Source organism: Nelumbo nucifera, chromosome 5, assembly GCF_055504915.1.
Source record: "Nelumbo nucifera cultivar China Antique chromosome 5, China Antique-T2T, whole genome shotgun sequence".
In the NCBI taxonomy this organism is placed as follows: Eukaryota; Viridiplantae; Streptophyta; class Magnoliopsida; order Proteales; family Nelumbonaceae; genus Nelumbo; species Nelumbo nucifera.
In genome coordinates, this window is record NC_142653.1 from 16,268,485 (window position 1) to 16,291,861 (window position 23,377).

At 42.8% G+C, this 23,377-nt stretch overlaps 2 protein-coding genes across 2 annotated transcripts; both read left to right on the top strand.

The window, feature by feature from the left end:
* The first annotated feature begins 6,182 nt into the window (after window positions 1-6,182).
* Window positions 6,183-18,646, top strand: LOC104603856 (protein CURVATURE THYLAKOID 1D, chloroplastic-like). Its single transcript, XM_010268025.3, has 5 exons — window positions 6,183-6,412; window positions 8,419-8,630; window positions 17,895-17,999; window positions 18,088-18,159; window positions 18,251-18,646. Exons 1-5 carry the CDS (start codon window positions 6,280-6,282, stop codon window positions 18,320-18,322), a joined length of 594 nt encoding a protein of 197 aa, XP_010266327.1. The 5' UTR covers window positions 6,183-6,279; the 3' UTR covers window positions 18,323-18,646.
* A 1,566-nt stretch (window positions 18,647-20,212) lies between these two features.
* On the top strand, window positions 20,213-23,164 carry LOC104603841 (Pentatricopeptide repeat (PPR) superfamily protein). Its single transcript, XM_010268015.3, has 2 exons — window positions 20,213-22,761; window positions 22,961-23,164. The coding sequence occupies exon 1, from the start codon at window positions 20,300-20,302 to the stop codon at window positions 21,845-21,847; it is 1,548 nt and encodes a 515-aa protein (XP_010266317.1). The 5' UTR covers window positions 20,213-20,299; the 3' UTR covers window positions 21,848-22,761; window positions 22,961-23,164.
* Window positions 23,165-23,377: the final 213 nt, after the last annotated feature.

Sequence of the window (23,377 nt, forward strand, 5' to 3'; positions counted from 1 at the left end):
TGCAATTCTATTATTGGATCCCCAATAACGAATGCATCTTTGAGCATGTAAGCAACTAAGCATAGACTACATGAACCCATTAGGGATGACAAATTTTTCCATAAAACCAAGACCCCGTTCCGCATTGCCTCAAATGAAACTGGTTTCAGTCAGTGCAAAGCCTTGCATTGGGAATATCTCCCCATGAAATAAAGCACTGAGGTATGGAGATATTCCTAATGCAAGACTGTAAAAGCTATTCGAACAGTGTTCGAATGGGCCTTGCACTGACTGAAGCCAATATCGCCTTAAATAGGACGAGTTTCCCTAATCTTAAATGGGAATAGGAAAAACATTTTTGCCCGAAATCGAGAATGGAGTGGGGATGAGATTTGCATATAATTCTCCAAACCTACCCCAAACTCAATGGTATATTATTAAAATATTTATAGGTTTAATATTAAATTTTAAAATACCCTTTAATCCCCCAAATTTCAAAAAACCTAAGATCCCGTCATCACATTTCTAAAATAACCCCCAAAATTTAATATATTTTTAGGCATTTTTTTAGAATAAGGAAAATTCCATGATTCCCCATTTCCAATAGGGAAGGATGCCACACCCAGAACTCGCCCCATCATCAATTGATGATGCGCATTTCGCAGCTCTTGGCTGGCAGGTGACTCGGATGCCTGGTTGAATAATCCCTACCTGGAATGTGGCTTGGATGCCTAGCTGAATGGTTCTTACCTGGAAGGTGGCTTGGACGCCTAGCTGAATGGTGACGAGCTAGAGAGGTGGTTCTGATGTCTAGTGAGTGATGACGAACAGGAGAGGTGGCTCTACATGCAAGGACACAGTGTCAGAGTGCCCGGGTTGCTTTACCCGGGGTGGACGCTACGATGCTTAAGTTAGTGAATCAGAGATTTTAGGATAGCTAAATGTGAGAGAACTGGAGAGTTGCGATAACTAAATTGCGCATCTCCCCCTAGAGTTGGAGGTAAGGCCTTTATATAGGCATTGTTTGGCGCGAGCATCACGCAACACCTCCGGGATCTCCGAGAGGATGTGCCTAACTGCTCCGAAGTCCTTGGAGGTAGTCGTGCACGTAGGCCGATCTTTGCACCTTACTCGGTTTCTCCCAAAACATTCGGTGTGAGAGCTGGCTTCCGAGAGACCTGGGAGTGATGGGATGCATGCAGAAATCGACGGCGAGCACGTCTCGTAGGTCGCCGCCACCTGGACCTCAATCAGGTCGGCAAGCCCTCGAGGGAGGTCGCTCCCCACGTCGAGGTCGCTTCAGCCAACACTGACGAGGTACCACAGGTCAGCCCTGGATGAGGTGCTACTAGCCGCCCTGAGTCGTGGACAAGGTCGCTGGCTAGGTTTCTACTAGGTCGGGGGTGGAGGCAGGTCGTCAAGTTGGCGCTAGAGGCAAGTCGCCAGGTCGGCACCAGAGGCAGGTCGCTAGGTCGGCGACAGTGTCAGGTTGCTAGCTGGGACTCCATCATTTTGGCTAAGGCAAGTTGTCGCCTAGGTGGTTTTGTGTGTCACCCAGTTGTTCTGAGATGCTATGTGTCATGATGTTAGTGGAGGGCCAAATCTGCCCTCAGCAATTGCCCCCCACTCTTGAGATAAGATCAGCTCAGTGAAGGGAGTAGATTTGTGCTTCGTTGTAGGTTCTTAGGCCTATTACCAACATATTTTGAGGTCAGCTTAGGGGTCCTTGATGTTGAAGGCAGTTTGGCTTCCCCTTGTGATATGTGCGTCGATGTTGGAATTTAAATAGTGGGTTGGTGCCACGGCTGCGCTGTATCAGTCCTTTAAGGTGTTGGTCGTCTACTCCTACGATAAGCCACAAGGAGCTCAACCTGTAGGGGCAACTTTACAAACTGCAAGTTGTCTGTTATGGGCCATCGCCTAGGATCCCGTCACGGGTCGGTCCACGGTGCGAAAGCCCTGCTTTCCCTTGCACCTTCCCTTGGCGTGCAGACCCTATTGCGAAAACTGAATGGGTGGTTTGTCCAAGAGACCACCCGAACTCTCCTCACTCTTTTCTTGACTAGAAAACTGAATGCTTTACTTCAATTCATAGCTCCTTAAATAGGAGATTACACAAGGGAATTCCTTGTTGGATTCGGCTAGGCTAGGGTAATCCAACTCAAACTAAAACTCCTAATTTCCTACTCAAACTAAAACTCATAACTCTTACTTAAGAAGATAAAATAAGATAAGGATAAGATAAGATAAGGGATAAGGGATAAGGTAGGCTGGCGGTGAATTCTCTTGACGTGTCCAGATAAGGGTGGGCCCACCCCTATGAGCTGTCGTGTGGGCCCCGCTCTACTACTACTGCCGGGTGCATGCGCGCGGCTCATTGTGCCGCCGCCGCGCGGTGCGTGCGGTGCACTGCCGGGCTTCTGTGAGGCGCTGCCGGGCGGTGCGTGCTGCTGCCAATGACTGCGCCGCAGTGTGCTGCCGGGTGGTGTGTCCATAACATCACACCCCTCCCGGACTACGAGCTTGTCCTCAGGCTCGAATTCCAGATACATGGCTTGGAACTCTGTGAATGGATCAAATGACTGCACACTATTTCTCAGTCCACCAACAGTATGAACAACAGGGACTGCCCCGTAGCTCAGTGCATAAAGCTGGATTATTTGGTGCAAACCCCAGCCACCTCCTTTAGTTTCTAGCTCCCAGGCGTAACCATGGCTTATAGTGACTACACGATCTGCTGCACTCAGGCCAGCCGCAAGGACATTGAAGTGTTCCCCACCTCCTGGGTCATATAGTTTGAAGTAGTTTTGTGGAAGATCCACATAACAAAAATCGCGTACTGGACCACGGCCCCGATGTGCTATGTTGTGGATCACAGGAATGCACCGAGTGTACTTACAGAAGGGAACCTCAAGAGCTGCCTTACCGAAGAGAACCATGTGTTTTAAAATATCCTCTCGGCCTCCCCCATATATATTTTTCTCAATATTGCGGAACATAGGGTTGTCTATGAACACAAAATCCATGCCATCAATATAAGCTTGAGAGAAAGTTACCTCTATATCCTGCCCCTCCACCTTACATCTCTTGCGCACTTCTATTTCTTGGATTTCTGCATAGTTACCATACTGTAGTGCTGCAACCATAACTCTATGTCCACGCCGAGCCAAGGCCTTCGATAAAGCCCCAGCAACATTGCCAAGCCCACATGTCTTCGTCAAAGGAGCGCATTCTGCAGGTTCTACTATAATGTTCGTGACATTGTCCCCGGCCAAAGGAGGAGAATTTACAGTTTCATCCTCCGTGCGCTGATCCTTGGAAATAATTGCGGCTGTAGGGGCAGCGATCTGTTGTTCACTGGATGCCTCTGCCCAGTCCGGACGGCGTCTGTTGGTGTTGGTGATTCCCTCATAACTCATTTCTTTGTTGGAGATGAATGCTTCCAGCAGGCGTCGCATCTCCCGGACGTCTTCCTTGACTTCACGAACCTCCATGTTGGTTTCTGCTAGCCTATGTTCCAGTTCGTTGACCTTGACTGATAGCTGCTCCATATCGCCCGTGACGTTTGGCTCTGATACCAAATGTTATGGGCCCGCGCGTAGGATCCCGTCACGGGTCGGTCCACGGTGCAAAAGCCCTGCTTTCCCTTGCACCTTCCCTTGGCGTGCAGACCCTATTGCGGAAAATGAATGGGTGGTTTGTCCAAGAGACCACCCGAACTCTCCTCACTATTTTCTTGACTAGAAAACTGAATGCTTTACTTCAATTCGTAGCTCCTTAAATAGGAGATTACATAAGTGAATTCCTGGTTGGATTCGGCTAGGCTAGGGTAATCCAACTCAAACTAAAACTCCTAATTTCCTACTCAAACTAAAACTCATAACTCTTACTTAAGAAGATAAAATAAGATAAGGATAAGATAAGATAAGGGATAAGGTAGGTTGGCGGCGAGTTCTCTTGACGTGTCCAGATAAGGGTGGGCCCACCCCTATGAGCTGTCGTGTGGGCCCCGCTCTGCTGCTGCTGCCGGGTGCGTGCGCGCGGCTCATTGTGTCGCCGCCGCGCAGTGCATGCACGCGGTGCCGCTGTGCGCGGTTCATGCGGTGCGCGCTGCTGCCTCTACTGCTACCGTGTGGTGCGGTGCGTGCTACGCGCTGCCGGGCGGTGCGTGCTGCGTGCTGCGTGCTGCCAGGCGGTGCGCGCTACGCGTTGCCGGGCAGTGCGCTGCCGGACGGTGCGTGCTGCTGCCAATGACTACGCCACAGTGTGCTGCCGGGTGGGGTGTCCATAACATTGTCAGCTCGCATGGGAACCTTGAAAGGCTAAACTCGTAGAGGCGATTGTAGTCTGTTAGCCATTGACTCCTGCGAGAGCCACAAAGGGCTTGACCTGTAGGGGCGACCTCGTGAATAGGGCTGACAAGGCTTGTCCAGGTTGAAGCAGGTCGCCAGTTCGGAGGCAGGTTTCTAGGTCGCCAGGTCATCAGAATTTCAACAGTCTAGTTTTGCTCTTAGCACCTCAGCCTACAGACACCTTGTCACCTCAGCAGGACTGACCTATGAGGGCGGCTCCACAACTTGCTAGCCATCAACTCCCACGTAAAGCATGGAGGGCTCGATCTGCGGCGCAACCTCATAATTTGTTGGTTATCAACTCCCACGGAAACCACAGAGGGCTCAACCTGTGGGGTGGCCTCACATTCTATTGGCTGACAACTCTCGTAGAGCACGTAGAGCTTGACATATGGGGGTGGCCTCACAGTTAGGGATATTCTGTCAAGGCAAGACTGCGAGAACTCGTCTGGGCTAATCATTTTGCTTCTGCCCCCCCTAGGGGGTTCTTTCGATCAAGCGCTGTTGTTGTTGCTTGAAGATGTTATTACTTGAGGCTCAGAGAATCGTGTGATAAAATAGCCTTTTGTAGCGTTTCCCACAAAGTTACTCGGATAGCTAGCAAGTTGGAGGTAAGGCCATCTGAGTCTGCCCCCTGGAGTTGGAGGTAAGGCCTTTATATAGGCATTGTTTGGCGTGAGCATCATGCAACACGTCCGGGATCTCCGGGAGGACGTGCTTAATTGCTCCAAAGTCCTCGGAGGTAGTCGTGCACGTAGGCCAATCTTTGCGCCTTACTCGATTTCTCCCAAAACATTCGGTGTGAGAGCTGACTTCCGAGAGACCTGGGAGTGATGGGATGCATGCAGAAGTCGACGACAAGCACGTCTCGTAGGTCGCCACCTGGACCTCAATTAGGTCGGCAAGCCCTCGAGGGAGGTTGCTCTCCATGTCGAGGTCGCTTCAGCAAACACTGACGAGGTACCACAAGTCGGCCCTGGACGAGGTGCTGCTAGCCGCCTTGAGTCGTGGACGAGATCGCTGGCTAGGTTTCTACTAGGTTGGGGGTGGAGGCAAGTCGCCAAGTTGGCAACAGGGTAGGTCGCTAGGTCGGCGCTAGAGGCAGGTCGCCAGGTCGGCACCAGAGGCAGGTTGCCAGGTTGGCACCAGAGGCAAGTCACCGGGTCGGAGACAGTGCCAGGTCGCTAGCTGGGACTCCATCATTTTGATTAAGGCAAGTTATCGCCAATGTGGTTTTGTGTGTCACCCAATTGTTTTGAAATGCCATGTGTCATGATGTTAGTGGAGGGCCAAATCTGCCCTCGTCAAACTAGTAACGGGTAAAGGATTTTGGTTACGATGCAGGGGAATTCAAATCTACACCTCACAGTGGGCGCCCCACAACACATCCCAACCCTGTCCGTATTTCTCCGATCTTTTTATTCCACAACGGCCATAGAGCGCTCTCCACAGTCCATACGCGCGGCACAATTCTATGGTGCTCTCCACAGTCCACACGCGCAGCACAATTCATCCGTTCATTGGAAACAACATCACTGGTGTTGGTGGCAATTCAGCTAAAACCTTTTCTTGCGAACCTGATTCTGTAGCCAGTCGGATTTGGTGCTCACACCGTTTTCATAGCACTTTTTAGCCGTATATTGGAAATATATCCTCACGAATAAAAACGAAAATACAAATATAAAAATATTTCCGATGTATGGCTGAAAGGGGCTGTACATGTGAGAACGGTGTGAAGACAATTTTGTGGGACTTACTCCGCCTTCCGTAGGCAGCGGCCGCGAGTATGCGCTTAAGCCAATACTCCACTGTATACGTATAAATTCAGAAAAAGCGATGCCGATACATACATCAGACCAGACCAGAGTGTAGACCGTAGACAAAGAGGAGATTGGAGAAGGCTAAAAACAGCTCCACCTGGTTAGAGTTTTGCCGCAACTGTTCTAAAATGGAGCTCTATACCTCTCGCGCCATCTTAAATCTTCCTCCTCACAAATTCTACAGGTCCAGCGCCTCGCTTCTTCTTTCGACGACAACATCTCTACCACTGAAGAAAACCATAATCTCTTACAAGAAGCCAGGTTCATTTCCTTTCCCGCTTACCACTCTCTTTATTACTCTTTACGTTCCGCCACAAACCAAAACCCTAGGTTTCTTTCTAAGAAAGAAAAAAGAAACTACATAATTTATCTCCATTCCTCCATTGGGATATATGCCTCTGCACATGCGGTTTCTTCTTCCACTGCAATTGTCTATTACTCTGTATTTGCTTGACGTCGTCTTTCGTTGCTTTTCCTATTTTGTAATACCTGCTATCTGCAATTGATCCTTATTTTTTCGCAAAATTTCGTTCTGAAAATCATAGGAATGCTTTAATTTGTGGTTTATGAAAGAAAACTTCACTAGAAGACGTGTGTGATGAACAATCAATGAAGAAGGTTTTCGAAATTGAGTGTGGTTCACAAGTAATAATCAATCGTTGAAGTGACCGGAAGCAGCTTGTGTGCCACCGAATGACATAGGTCATATTTTGTCAGGAGCAAGGTTGTTTTGATCTCTAACATCTCCTGATTACGAGATTCCTTTTCATAGAACAGTAAGGGATTCCATGTGCGGGTCAATTCCAGTATACTGAGTTTGTTTTTGGATATTATTTGAATTATTCATCTGAATATTCCTAGCATTTCATTTTAATTTATTCCTTTGATTTTGTCGTGTTAATTCAGACATATAATAGAGTTTAATCACAAGTTATTTGTTTTGCAATTTCTCTTTTCTGCATTTTCTAACATATGCATTACTAGTAACTTTATCTTTCAAACTGGGATCTTTTATTTGATTTATTCATGATTTTTTTTTTTATAACCTACCATTGGGCCTTATTACTTGTATGCCCACTGGAAGGATGGTTGACGGACATGTATATGGACAATTCTGTCAAAATGTCTAGGTGGGCTTGCTTCGAGGCCTTTTCTTTTTCTTTATTTCTTTCTTTCTCTCTCTCTCTCTCTCTCTCTCTCTCTCTCTCTCTCTCTCTCTCTCTTTGTGCGGCACTTGTTTCTGTTTTACAAAACAAAATCATCCATATTGGTGAACACCCCCTAAATCTATTGTCTAGTTGACAAGCATTCATCATTTGATATCTGGCATAAAAAATTTCTACACACTGCATCTTTTCCAATGCTACTTGATTTTGTTACCTTAATTTAATATGAAACTCAAGATTTTAAAATGCTAATCTTAACCATCTAGTCTCTATAATGATACAGTTGGATTGGGAACTCAATAATCCAATCCAGTCTAGTAATCATGGCTTTAGAAGAGATGATCTTTCCTTGTAAGACTCTCCTTTTGTTCTACCATTCCAAGATATTGAAACCCACCAGTCTTGTTGAAATAAAAAAAAGAACAACCAGTCTCGTGAATCCATATTGATAGCCGTGAAGGGCTTTACTAAGAAACAAATATTCAGGTGGTTGGTGAAGAATCTAGTAAAGACTTCGGAACACATTAAAATTTAAAGCTTCTGAATGTAACATTCTAAAATTAGAAAGTTAGACACATTGTAATTTGGACACAATTTTCTAAAAATAATATTATTTCTAGGACTAGATCATGCGACAATTCTTAAAACAAAGAATGTTTTGTGAAAAAAACTTGTAAAAAAATTGAGTGTTTTGTGAAAAAACCATACAAAAGTGAAGTGTCTTTATTGATGGAAACATTAGTGTATGCATTGTCCATATTCTGGCCATAAATCACATATATATTATTAATTATATATACTCTTCTGGATAGGAAAGATGTAAGTGGTCTGTGGTTAGAGATGAAGGCAGGATTTGTTCAACCAACTAGCTAGTTGGCAACTTCAATATCTGTTTCATGCATATAATGTTTATATGTGTTTATATATATAGTGTTTTTTCAATTTATTAGAGAAAACTTTCTATGTAACTTACATCCTTCTTAGTACACAAGATACCCATATGAGCCAAAAATGATGTTAACATGCCATTCTGGAAGTTGGTAAGATAATTTATTGTCTGGTAATGATCCTGTGAGAATGACCTTATGTTGTTCCTTTCAGGTTTGCATTATTTTGCTACCCCATTGCTCAGAGCTACAGCATCTGAAGAGGCTCCAACTAGCGTGAATGAGCAGCTCAAAGAAGCACCTGATGGAGTAACAATTGTGGAAGAAACCCCACCAGTCCTAGCAAATGAACAGAATGCACCCAATGAAGCAGCTATGGGTGAACAGCTACAACCTTTGGAATTTCTAGATAAGCTTGACATAAAGGTTTGATTGAATCCTTAGAATTTTATTCTGCCTTTGTAATTGTGTCGTTACATGTATCTAGCATTAATTAGCACAATATCTTTAGCGGCATATGTGTCTAAACCTATATACAGATTAAAAAAAAGTGCAAAATTTCCTCCTTTATCTGGGCTTGGGACTGGTGGTGTAAGATGAGCTTACACTAGTGGCGTTAATAATTCCCTGCTTAAGTGATTTTTAACATAACGACTCTATCTTATGCATGTTATTGGAATTCCTTATTAATGATTTTGGAAATAGCTCTTCTACCTTCCACTTTATCACCTTCTCCTTTACCAGATTTTATGGTAATTGCTGCAAATACATCTAGGATATTGTAGAAGGTCAGAGGAGAAGTGTTGAACGAAGGTGTAAGCTTTGTTTAAGTTGCATGAAGATTTAACTTGTGTATGGGTTATATACATACATTATAAAATATCTCTATATGTTTAGTGATTCATTTTTGTCACTTTGGCAATGTTTTGTTGACTCCTAGGCAACAGCTAGCCACCTAAGCTAAACTTAAAAATAGAGGATAGTCTAAACGTTTTGGGGCATGCAAATAGAATTCCACTCTGTCCTTTTATCAAACCAAGGCTAGTCATCATATTAGGTGCTTTACTGTTTACTTTGCTTGTGGATGCATGCTGGGTGGTGTTCATGCTGTTGAATGTTGGAGGTTTAGTGTCATCTTTCTCTTTGCACCAAAGGGATTCATCTAGAGAGGTAATGCCTTGGCTGCTTTGCAAATGTATTGACTATTAATCAAAAGCTAGGAAAAGAATGAGGAGTGATATGAAGATATCAGAGAGGGAGAGAGAGAGAGAGTGAATCCAAAAAATTGTAACATAGGTACTCTCTGTGCTAATCGATCTATCTAACCTTCGTTAAAAACCAAAAAAATGCACCACAAGTACTCTTATCCATTGTCTGCTGCCATTAATAGGGCTTTTGTTAATTTCTCCAAAAGCAGAATTGTGGGAATAAACATAGCAGATGGGAACCTCCTGGAAAGTTTCGAGATAGTTTTCGGTTGCAAAGTGGAGGATCTTCCTATATCCTATTTAGGGATACCTCTTGGAGGGAATCCAAAAAGTGAAAGATTTTGGGAGATGATGGTGGAGAAATGTGAGAAGTTGGTTATGTGTAAAAGGAATTATCCCTCAAAAGGGGGGTGGGGGGGTGGCTCACTCTAATAAAGGTTTCCCTTGCTAATCTGCCTATTATCTTCCCTAGGTGTTTCAAATCCCAAACAAAATTAGGAATCAAATTGAAAGGCTTCAAAGGAACTTCTTATGGGATGGTGGAGCCGTGGAGGTGAGGAAAAAAAAAGCCATTTAGGCATGTAGTGAGTTAGGAGCATGCGTTTAAACCCAAGGAGGCTGGTGGTTTGGGAATTGGGCATGCAAAAGAAAAGAACGTATCTCCTTTTGGCAAATGGCTGTGGAGAATCTAGAGATTTCCCCTTGAACCCAGCTCTCTTTGGGTTGTCATCATCACCAGCAAATATGGGATAAATGCTAACAGGCGGGATAGCAAAATCTACTTGAATAAGGTTAAACCTGCCAATCCTTGGAAAGGTATAACGTCCACTTATAATATTCTTCTAAAAACTTTTAATGTTTGGTTAGAATATTAGCTGCAAAATGCATAGGTTTTTATGAAAACTGGTTAACTGGAGATGGTAGCAGTTAACCGGAGGCAAGGGGAGGGGGGGGGGGGGGTCCCCAGCCCCCGATGGGGCTGGGCCAAAAAAGATGTAATCTTTGGGGCTACCGCTGTTTTCTTAGAAAAAATATGCAGAAGGGAAGAGTATTTCAAGGACTGAGTAGATCTTCAACACTCCAGCTTTGGCCTTCCCAGGGTGAAGTGCTATTCAAAGCTAACTCCAGATCCTTTTTCCTGGAACTGAACAGGAAAAGCACGCTGGAACAATCCGAGTTCCTGCAATCTTGTTTGGTAGGAAGTTTCGACCGGAAAAAACTTGATCTGGAGGAAGTACGTTCCTGGTCTTCAAGGGTGTGGAGGTGTAATCAGGGCTTCAACGTGAGGCGTCTGGATGGAGAAAATTGGCTGTTCTTCCCAATCTCTAAGGAAGAAGCTCGGAGAATTTTGAATATCGGTGCAAGGTGTTTTGGGGGATCACTTTTGCACCTAGAACCCTGGACGGAGTACATCAGGGTTTGGCAGAAAGAGAGGATATGCAGGGACACTTTTGGATTAGAGTGTTCAGCCTCCCGGTACATTTGTGGAATAACGAAATAGGACAGAAGATTGGAGATATGTGTGGGGGTTTCATGGAAGTGGACGACTAAAGAGGGTTCAGGGAATCTTTCGAATGTATGAGAATAAAGGTACGATGGATGGGGCTGCCTCCACAAACAGTTAACGTAATGGTTGGGGAGACAATGTATGCAGTTACGATCTGGCCGGAAATCAAAGCTGAAAAATGAAAACCCCAGCGAATTACAAAGAGGCGGTCTCAATAGGCATGGACTGTATCTCTCAGATTTTAACAGGGAAATCAGCCCACGGGCAGTGTTGGAATATTCTGAGAAAGAAGAAATGGAGATTGCTCCAGTCTACACTTCTGGTAACCAGCAAAGTGCAGAACTCGCCAGAGGTCAGGAGGAAGGATGGAAGAAAGTGGAGAGGAGGAAAAGAAGAAGATGAAATCCTAGCCATAGACCTTCAAACAAATCCTACGGTAAGGAGTTTTGCGCGTCTGACAAAGGAAAAAGGACAAGGCGGGGTCGGTTTCAAATCTCTTTAGTTTGAAATATGCCGATGTGGCCTTAGTAGATAAGCTGGCTGACACAATAGCGGACTGGCTAAAAAATCACACTCAGGAGTTGGGCTTTGAAGCCCGCGATTTCAGGCAAAAGAACAAGCCTGCCCATCCTTTTAACCCAAGCCCAGTCCGTTTTAAAAGCCCAGCCCAAAACATCAATCGGAAGCCCAACACAGGTGGATCTGAAGGAAAAGGCAAAATGTGTTTTCAGCTTCATCCTCCTCAGAGACTGAAGATACTGTATTCGATGGAGAAGGATCAAGCTTTCAGGAGAGATGGGACGCTGTGTATCAATGCAATAGTGAGAGAAGCGGTGATACTCTGTATGACAATGTCCTATCAGGCTCGGGTGAAGCTGGTGAAGAAGAAGGTTCCTTGGTAAAAGTCCAAAGGCAAGGGGCAGGTTGATTATTCTGAAGGACCCTGTTCAAGTCAAGTCATTCTCAGGTGCAGTCAGAGGCTCGGAAGAGAAGGAAAAGGGCATGACAGCGAGTTTGGAGGAACAAAATAGCATGGCAATGGTAGGTACAGCAGTGGAAGGCATTGGAGAAAAAGAAGATTTTCCACCGCTATGTCAAACACAGTTGCAACACACTCTAGAACCTCTTGCAGTGGTCCTACCAGCTGATGGATACTCTCAGATCCATTCTCAATCAGTAAATCTAAGGTACGTAAAAGAAAATGAAATTTCAAATTGGGTTCTCTCTAAGTTTTTGAGTTTTGGGGATTTTCTGCGGGTTTCTTTCAAAGGGTTAGAGGAGGAAACAAAAGCACTGCTGGCTGCCATTGAAAATAGATTTTTGGTGGAAAAAGGAAAAAAGAACAGGAGGCAGTCGAAAGAACTGTTGAGACTAACCTGGGGTTTAAACAACTCGGCAGGAAGTGGGAGATGTAATAGGAAATTTTAAAAATCAATAAATGGAGAGAATTAAAATACTTTCTTGGATTGTTCGAGGCCTGTGCTCAGGCAGAAGGAGGATGGTAATCGGGGACTTTATAAAAGACGGGAAACCTGATATCCTAATTTTACAGGAGACTAAGTTACAGAATTTAACCTTCAGAGAGGTGAGGAGTGTTTGGGGTTTTGACCCAGTTGATTGGGTCGAACTCCCAGCGGTGAATACTGCTGGTGGAGTAGCTTTATTGTGGAATAATAGTGCCTTCAAACTTTTGGACAAGAGGATAGGTTTGTATTCCATATCAGTCAAACTTCTGTGGGAAGTAAAGAACATACAGCTACTGGTAACAGGGGTGTATGGGCCGGCGGACTACAGAGTACAGACTGAAAGAAGCTTTCTGGGAAGAGCTGAACTCAATTAGAAGAGATTGGGGAGACCCTTGGGTGATGGGGGGTGGGGATTTCAATGCCATAGTAGACCCAGAAGACAGGAAAGGTTGTAAAAGGAGAAACAAAGGCATGAGTCTATTCAAGGATTTTATTCAAAATTGGGAGCTAATCAATTTGCCATTCTCTGGAGCTAGGTATACCTGGACCAATAATCAAGATAGGCTTTCATCAGTAAGAATAGGCAGATTCTTTTTTTTTTGATAAATAGACTAGGCAGATTCTTGATCTCTACTGATTGGGAAGATTCCTTCCCCAACTCAAAGCAGGAAGCCCTTCCAAGATTTGTTTCTGACCACATTCCACTTCTATTAGACACAGGTGGTTTGAGAAAATTTCCACCCCCTTTAGATTTGAACACTGTTGGCTGGAATCAGAGCAGCTGGTTTCCAATATCCAGCAATGGTGGGCTGAAAGTTTCTTCGAAGGCACAGCCAGCCATGTGTTTTTTAAAAAACTCCAGTAGCTGAAAGCTAAACCAAAACAGTGGCAGAAAGAAAGACCAAGGAAAGATGAGGAGAAAAAGGACTTTTGCTGGAAATTAATTGCTGATTTGGATGCTGAGGAGGAAACTGGACCTTTGGATGAGGAGAGGAGAAGAGAAGGAGAAGGGCAGGGGCAAAGACGGATTATGAATCCTTAGCTTACCAAAATGAAATTAAATGGAGACAAAGGTCAAGGGCTATGTGGCTAAAAGCTGGAGATAGTAATTCAGCTTTCTTTCACAAGTTAGCTAATGCTAGAAGAAGGCTAAATTCCATAAACCAGCCAGAGGTGGGAGATAAGACTGTATCTCAAGAAAAAGAAATTGCTGAAGCTTGTGAATTCTTCTTCAAAAATCTTTTCAGTAAACCTTGCAAACGAAGACCAAAGCTGAATGGTATTCAGTTTGAAACCCTCATGGATCAGCAGGCCAAGGATCTAGAAAAGCCTTTCTCGGAAAGAGAAGTTAAGGAGGCTATTGACAGTTTGGAAGGGGAAAAGGCCCCTGGGCCAGATGGATTTACTATCCTTTTCTGCAAGAAATTCTGGGAACTAATTAAAACAGAACTGTTGAAAGTTTTGGAGGAGTTTTATGAATCAGCTGCTTTAGAGAGAAGTCTGAATGCCACTTTCCTATCTCTGATCCCTAAGAAAAACGGAGCTAAAGAGATGAAGGATTTTAGGCCATTAAGCCTGATTGGTAGTGTATACAAAATCCTAGCCAAAGTACTGGCAACAAGGCTAAGAGCTATGATGGAATCTCTGATTTCACCTCACCAAGGTGCCTTGATTCATAATAAATAAATTCATGATGGATCTTAGTGCAAATGAATTAATTGACTACAGGTTAAGAAGTGGGAGGAAAGGGCTGATTTGCAAAATTGACTTAGAAAAAGCCTACGATCTTGTTAATTGGGCATTCTTAGACTATATGCTGGATAGGGTGCATTTTGTTCAAAAATGGAGGAGCTGGATTAAAGTCTGTATCTCAACCTCAAGGTTTTCATTAATAAGAAATGGATCAGTAAAAGGAAACATCACAAGCTCAAGAGGGCTGAGACAGGGAAACTTGATATCACCACTGCTTTTTCTAATTGTGATGGAAGGCCCAAGTAAACTGGTGGGAAGGGCTTCAGATTTGGAGTTTCTAGACGGTTTTGAAGTAAGGCCCAATGGGACCAAAACCCCCATGTTACAATACACAGATGATACACTCTTTTTCTGCAATTCTTCAGAGGATCAAATTATAAACCTGAAATATCTACTGTTCTGGTTTGAGATTATTTCAGGCCTGAAGGTGAGTTTGACAAAAAGTGAAATAATAGCTGTGGGGGAAGTCCCTAATATTCATGATTTGGCTGAGCTATTGGGATGCAAAGTGGGAAGACTGCCCTCAAGTTACTTGAGTCTGCCCCTTGGAGCTAAATGTACTTCCAAAGCTATTTGGGGAACAGTTCTAAAACGGATGGATCAAAAATTGTCAACTTGGAAGTCAAGGTACCTCTAAAGGTGGAAAGGTCACACTAATCAAAAGTGTGTTAGCTAGTCTTCCAACTAACCTTATGGCCCTTTTTCCTATCCCATCGAAGGTGGCAAAGGAAATGGAGAAAAAGATGAGAAACTTTCTTTGGAAAGGCTGGAAAGAGACTCACAAGTATCATTTAGTGAGCTGGGATCAAATCTGCAAACCTCAATCACAAGGTGGTTTAGGGTTAAGACATTTGAAGTTGTTCAACATAGCTTTATTGGGAGTTGGTTGTGGAGAGTCTCAACTGAACCAAATAATCTTTGGAGAAAAGTGATATAGGAGAAGTATGGCCTAAGGAACAATGGGTGGGATGCTGTACCACCCCCTCAAACCTATGGTTGTGGAGTATGGAAAGGAATTTGTAAGGCAGCTAGAAAGTTCTCTGACTGCATCAGTTTTAAAGTGGGAGATGGAAGAAAAGTGGAATTCTGGTCAGACCACTGGATTGGTGACAGGCCCCTAAAGGAGATGTTTCCTGACTCATTCAGACTTCAGGAGAACAGCATGTGTTGGACTCCCTCATTTAGAAGGAGTTTCAATGACTGGGAAATTCAGCAGGTTGCTGACCTTCTCTCTCTGTTACAAAGCCAGCAACTAAATCTCCATTCCCAAGACAAAAAAATCTGGAAAGGGACCAAAACTGGAGTTTTCACAGTTGAATCCTTCTATTATAAGCTAGTGAGGAGGACTGAATCTCCTTTTCCTAGTCGGGCCATTTGGGGGAAGCTCCTACAAAAATTAAGTTCTTTGTTTGGGTTGCAGCTTTGGAGAGATTTTTGTCTAAGGAAATGTTGATAAAAAAAGGAATGAGCATTCCAGATATCAGGTGCTGTCTACGTAATGAGGAGGTGGAGTCAGTTGGACATCTCTTCCTATATTGTAAGTTTAGTACTACAGTATGGAGCCACTATTTGAAATCCCTGAATCTGAACTGGTGCATGCCAGCATCAGTTAAAGCTCTTTTGGAAGAATGGCAGATTTCTGGACTTTCCAAAAAAGGGAGACTTTGCTGGGCTTCTGTCCCTCAAGCAGTGCTAGGCTGTGGTCAGAAAGAAATAGAAGGCTGTTTGAGAAGAAATCCTCTTCTGAAGCCGAGGTCATTAATTTAGCCATAGATGCCATTAGGAGCTGGTTGTCAATACATTCTGATTTCAAAGATGTTACTTCTGATCATACTTTTTTGAGAGTGAACTTTTTTTGAGGTCCTTTTTTGTTCAGATTCTCGTTGTACAAAGGACCAGTTATTAATATATAATCATACTTTACTTTCTTTCTAAAAAAAAAAAGGAAAGATGACAAATGGTCTGTGGGTTGACCACTAATGGGGTGATTATACCTTGGCTCTTTCCTTTCCTAAAATTTTTAGCCTTGCCCTGAACCAAAAAGCAAATCGTCTCCTCTTGCATTCCTACTTTCTGTTTGGAAAGTAATTGAAACATGAACCTTAGAAGATCCTTAAGGGATGTGGAAGTTAGTGAAATATCTAATCTTCTTCATACCCTTAGGGGGAGGTCTACATTTCCGTCCGTCCCCCTAACCTTCGAATTTGGAAATTCCACCCTGATAGGCTGATGGCAAGTTCTCTTCCAAATCCTTTTTTCAAGGTTTTGGTTGCAGGTGAGCAGAACACCTCCGTTTCTTCTATAAGAAGATATGGTGTTCCCACATCCCTCTGAGTTTTTTTTTTTTGGAAGCATGCCGAAAAGAATAAGCACTTCTGATCTCCCCCAGAAGAAAAATACTGGCAGACCTTGTCTCTCTCTGTTGAGCATCTCCTCCATTGCCAGGAAAGAAGAAAAATTTGGCACCACTGCCTCAACCTTACAGGTTACAGCTGAGTTGCTCTACATCATTTACTTAACTTCATTTGGCAGTGGCAAGAAACCTAATCTCCCACAGTAGGGCTGTCAATGTACTCCTAAAGCCCGGTACGCTGTTCGACTACAAATCCAATTGTCTCGGATTTGGATGTTAGAACTTGCATTCAATTAATAATGGGATCGGATGTGGATTTAACCCCATCCGATCCAATTAAAATCCAAGTCTGATAAAAAATATTTTTTAGGTATATATGTATAATTATGTATGCGTGTGTATATGAAGATATCATGTATAGTTATATAAAGATTATAATTGATAAGTATAATCTAAATGTATATTATATACATTTAACAGCGAATATGGCTTTAAATAGAATGGATTGGCGAAACAGGAGTCATGTAGTCGATCCCATACAATTGGGATAACGCATGGTTGCATGGATGATGATACATTATACACAGCTTTTTAGAACTTTTTTAATTTTTTGGTCATTTTAAAACAATAAGATGGTTGTGGATTAAATCCAAATCCAATCCTAAATTCAACATGATAATTGGATGTGGATGCGGATCTAGAGGTCTCATAATCGGATGTGGATGCAGAATTGCAGATGCAGCTAGATACGATCCGTTTATAGCCCTATCCCACAGTACTGAGTACTCATAGTTGTAACTTGTGGGTCACAAGCTCCCATCTATTTAAAGGTATTTCTATTAGTGACCTGTATAAGAACATCATCAGGCCCCTATCCATCCCCTGAGTTCAAGGTACTAGAAAGGAAAGGGCAATGACTACTAAACTGAATAGAGTATGTGTTTCTCTCGTATCCTGCACGAGGAGGCCCTTTTGTGTCACAAGTACAAAGGAATGGGCAGGGGGAGGTGCTAGAATATAGGTAAGGGATTTTAGAGGGCAGTGAGGTACAGAGGGAAGTGCTTGGGGCCAAAATGCATGGGTTGGTTCAATAATGCATGGGAGTGCATGCCGTTGGACATTTTGGTCATTTAAGATGATTGTTTGTGATTAAATTCAAGTGATGGAAGGGAATAAGAATAACGGTCCTTTTCAATTATTACATTACAAAAACCATCAAACCAACCAAAATAATGACACATTAACTGATAGAGGATATATATATATATATATATATATTCAATTTTCCTGATATTTTTCTTTGGCTACAATACAAAACCTGTAGATAGATACCTGCTTTAGAGATTCAGTTCTGGAACCTTCTGCTACCGGCTTATCCTAGCCATATCTTATTAACTTTTGCAGCTAGATTTGGAAGATACGTACTCGATCCTTCTGTATGGAGGTAGTGCTCTGGTGGCCGTGTGGTTAGCATCAGCTATTGTTGGTGCCATTGATTCCATTCCTCTGGTTCGTACTTCTTACATCTTCATCTGAGAAGTCGAATTCCATTAAAGTTTCTTTTTCTGAGATTACTCTCTTTTATTCTGTAAAACAGTTCCCAAAGGTGATGGAAGTTGTGGGTCTGGCCTACACAATCTGGTTTACAACCCGCTATTTGATCTTTAAGGTAGTGTGCTTTTGTAATGTTTTAATTTTCAACACTTCACTGTTTATAAGGAAGCGAATTTATTGATTAATGTTTTCTCACATTTTTGCAGAAAAGTAGGGACGAATTGGCAGCTAAAATTAAAGATGTTAAGCAGCAGGTTCTTGGTCCAACAGATGATTGATTGATATGTATTGAGATCATTTCTATGTATTGTTTTGATTGCTGTTGCTGCATCAAGCAAACTGTGTACAGTTTTAGTGGAGGAGATCGTGCGTGATCATTTCATGGTGACTTGTGATTCATAATTATCTTCTTATGGGGATAGTATTTTGTTGAGGGTGATCTGGTCTTATTTACCACCTTCCCCAGCTGGGAATTGAGAGCTTCATGCATTCCAGTTGCTGATTAGTAACAATGCAATCGATTTTGTACTTCTATGATAGCCAAACAATTCTCACTTTGTTCATTGTGGGCATCCAAGCGAGAAATATCTGGATTCTGGAGAGATCGTTGAGTTCAAGCTTTGCATTTGCTATACCAAAATTATACTGTTCATGGATGATGGCGCCACCTACCTCGCTGGCTGCCTCTGTTGTCTGGGAGTGAAATTATCTAAAGTTTTGCTTGTAACACGGGCTGTCACAACACGCCACATCAATTTTGTATCACGTAGGCAGTTGTCCTTTGTTGTTTCATCTTCACGGGACTTGACTTGGCAGGTTCTGATTGGCCCAGTACCATAAATTTAACGAGATAAATCATATAGGATTCAGGGTTGTTTGGTACATCGCCTTGTTGTAACTCGGTTATCCCATCAGGGCTGTTTAATTGGTGTCACCACCTTTCTCGAGTCCAGTTTTCCTCCTCTATGCACGTTGCAGCCGGACATCGGGAATATCTCCCGTAGATTATGTTCTCATTCGTGGGAGATGTTTCTCAATGCTCCAATGCACGTCTGCAGCCTGCAGGTGCTGTGATGTGAGTCTGAGCCATTCTGTGAGGAGGAAATCCGGGTTCTATTTTCATGGACGTGAGAATAGCTCCCGTCAAACTCTCAAAGACAACAGACCTCTAGCCAAGTAATCTAGATTCCAGATGCACACGTATCGCACATTTCATTTTGATATTTTGGTACTGGGCAATAGTTTCAGTTTCTTCTAATTCTTGAATCTGGAAATTTCAGAAACTCTTTGAGAAAGCAAACGTAGCATAAAATTTTAGATAAGCGGGTGTGCTTTGTAATCGTAGCGAATGGATGATGATTCAATAAAATCTAGAAAATTTTTAATATTTCTGGTAGGAGTTTGGATTGAAAATTTTGTCTTTGTTTCCTCCTGGAAGGAGATCGGATTAAATGTTTTTTTTTAACCTTTTACAGAGGAACGTTTTTTTTTTTTAAAAAAAAAACTTTTTACAGAGGAATCGAGGATTGGATTAAAAAGATTACTGACTTGTTTTTTAGCAGGCAAAATTTTACACTAATTAGTGTGTTGAGGGCCGAGTAAATGGGTTGATTTAGATGTATCCTCGCGTATCAAATGAACTATCTTGATTTTTATCCCAAAAAAGAACTATACTAATTTGAAGGAGTTTGCCTTTTGAAGTTTGAGAAGTTCTTTGTGTGTTCTTTTTCGGTAATAAGAGAAATTCTTTGTTTTTTTTGCTACTATTAACGTGAGAAATTCTTGAACCTTCTTCCGGACTAATAAAGGTTGGTTATCTTGCCTTTTAGTTGGGACCCATACAATGGTGGGGTTCCATTCATTCAGACTCATCTCAGTCCTGTATCCACAAACTCAGAACTCTTTTCTTTTATGTGGTTTCCGTTTTTGCTAGGCAGTAATATCTGCGTAGTTGCATTGCCACTACTAGGGTTTGGGGGGTTATGGGTTTGGGGGATGGGCATGGGCATGGGCATGGACTACGGACTACGGGCTACCCCGTTGTTGTGTACTGTGGCCCCATGAAGCCAAAATATCTGCGTAGGAAATCTGGGTTCTTGTCGCTATTTCAAATCCTTGTTTCAATCCGCGCACATTCTTATTAGTCTGGCTCTTTTTATCGAACAGTTGACGCGCCAAAATAGCGACTAATGGCTGGTGTCTTTCTCTCAAATGATATCTCCCTTCACGGCTTTACCCTTTGAGGATCTCTCTCAATGGTTATTACAGGCTACATGCGAATTTACTTAAAGTGTCAACGCTGTTTCTCCTCCTCCTCAGTCTCGCTTCCATGGATCTCTCCTCTCCAGTACCTCAAACCCACCAGGCCAAAACCAGATCCTCCACCCCAGACTTCCACATTGCTCCAAGAACCCCAAAGAAAGCCCAAATTCATCTCGCACGAGTCCGCTACCAACATGATCAAACGCGAGAAAGATCCCCAACGTGCCCTAGAAATCTTTAACATGGTGTCGTTGCAGCGGGGCTTCAACCACAACCACTCCACATACTCTGTTATCCTCCATAAACTTGCTCAATCCAAGAAATTTAAAGCCGTTGATGCGATTCTTCGGCAGATGACATTTGAAACCTGTAAATTTCATGAGGGTCTGTTTCTCAATCTCATGGCCCATTATTCCAAATGTTCTCTACACGAAAAGACAATAGAGATGTTTTATGCAATCCAGCCAATTGTTCGTGAAAAGCCCTCACTCAAAGCTGTTAGCACTTGTCTCAATCTCCTCGTTGAATCAGATCGGATGGATTTGGCCCGGAAGCTTCTCTCGGATTCGAAGAAGAGTCTCAACTTGAAGCCCAACACGTGCATTTTCAATATCTTGGTTAAGCATCACTGCAGGAAGGGAGACCTAAATTCTGCTTTTGAGGTGGTGAAGGTGATGAAAAAGGCAGAGATTTCTTATCCTAATTTAATCACCTACTCTACTCTAATGGGTGGTCTCTGTGACAATGGAAGACTCAAAGAAGCAATTGAATTGTTTGAGGATATGGTTTCCAAAGATAAGATCTTACCCGACACCCTAACTTACAATGTTTTGATCAATGGTTTCTGCCGAGGAGGGAAAGTTGATAGGGCCAGAAAGATAATGGACTTCATGCGAAAAAATGGATGCCAGCCGAATATATTTAATTACTCAGCCCTGATGAATGGGTACTGTAAAGAAGGGAGACTGCAAGAGGCCAAGGATATTTTCAATGAGATGAGGAACTCTGGTCTGGATGTTGATGCAGTTGGTTATACTACTTTGATAAATTGCTGCTGTAGGGCTGGGAGAGTAGATGAAGCTATTGAACTGCTGAAAGAGATGAAAGAGAAGGAATGCAAAGCTGATGTTGTCACTTTTAACGTGATACTTGGTGGTCTGTGCCGGGAGGGAAGGTTTGAAGAGGCTCTGGGAATGCTTGAGAAGCTGCCCTACGAGGGTGTTTATCTGAACAAGGCAAGCTACAGGATCGTGTTAAATTTCTTGTGCAGGGAAAAGGAGATGGACAGAGCATCATATTTATTGGGTCTGATGCTGGGAAGGGGATTCCTGCCTCATTTTGCAACTTCAAATGAATTGCTCGTTGGTCTATGTGAGTCTGGAAAGGTAGCAGAGGCAACTGTTGCATTGTCTGAATTGGGAGAGATGGGTTTTAAGCCAGAGCCAAGTTCATGGACTCGGTTGGTTGAGTCAATCTGTAGAGAAAGGAAGCTAGTAAAGGTATATGAACTGCTTGACGAGTTAATTATTGCAAGAAGGTGAATTTTCTGAAACATTTTCCTTTCAGCATTTAGATTTCAATGCATCTAGGGAAAAGTATGCAAACAATAGAGTATTGAATCACAGAAGGATGAAGAAGATATTGAAGTAGAGGGAAATAATTGTGAGAAGAAATTTGTCTAAATGGTCACGAGGAAAGGAAATTGTGGGATTTTAGTGAGTGTATTTTAGGCCATATGCTTCATGGTTACTGCCTTACTCCTCAAAAGATGGTGAATGATGAATAAGATTGCAGAAATCTCTCCTCAACAGTGGAGATTAGTGGACAGAACTGGTTAACTGCTTGTAGTCGCATTATGAGTTGTATTTCTTCAACGGAAGTCTCTTTGGGTTAATTGCGAGTCACTGAACAAAAATTAGCAAAGGTCTCTGATTTGGCACTGCTGCTTGAGAAGTAGGCTTTGAATTTTTGTAAGCAAAATATCAGCATGAAAGGTAAAAGGGCAACACCTGTCTGCAGGAGACTATTGAGCAACAACAGACTCGTGCATGAACTACTTGTGATCCTGCTTCTTGCATACATCAGCATTCTTCAGTTGAACAGAACAATAAGTGGATTTGCTCAAAGTTCACCTTGTGACGAGAGCTTTGTTGCCTCTGGGCCAAGCAGCTATTGCAAATGAGTTAAAAAAAATTGAGGATTCGTGCCTACAATTGTGACGTCTTCCTCTATGCAAGTATGAGTCCAAAAAATTGAGGACTCGTGTCTGGTTGTCTACAAGTCTAGGTCATGCATGTTTCGATTAAGAACTAGTTGGCTCCGTCATCAACTTGCCATCATCAATCTGCACCACTGAAGGTATATGATTAAATAGCACATTCATCAGCGCAGCTTGGGACCTTCAGGGTCTGGAATTATAGACTCTATAAGGAGCTTTTCATGCTATGTGGTGAAGGTAAAGAGCTTCATTTCCAATACCACCAAGCCATCTTTATCTCAGCAATGAAATTGGTAGGCAATGTCCTAGAATTGAAAGTCGCATACTATGGACTTGCAAATATTACTTCTCTTCTGTGAATTCTGTAATCTAGCCACTTTGTGCATTATTTTTATAATACTTGGATATCAAGATTGACAACATGCTACATGTGCAGCATCATGCATTGAGAGGTTGCTTTGGATCCTTGTTGAGACATCTTGTAGGTGAATCAAAGAGTGCATTGGGACATGATGAAACCAGTGATGGTGAATGTACCATACAGAAGTTGAACTATTGTAATGTCAATATGTCATGCAATTATTTAGAACATACTGATGACGTTATGTAACTTAGATTACCAGCAAGATCTAAGTATTGATGCACATCAGTTTTCAGGGTGGGCAATACACGAAATACTGAGAATTTGGGAGAGTGAAGATGTTCAAATCTTGATATTCATTAGGGAAAACTAAGATTTCAAAGCTTGTTATGAAATTCTGCCATTTTCAAAGAGTATTGATGTTCAAAATCTTGGTTACCAGAGCACCAACGGCAAAAACTCAAATCAACTCAGCCTTTAATTACTTGGACT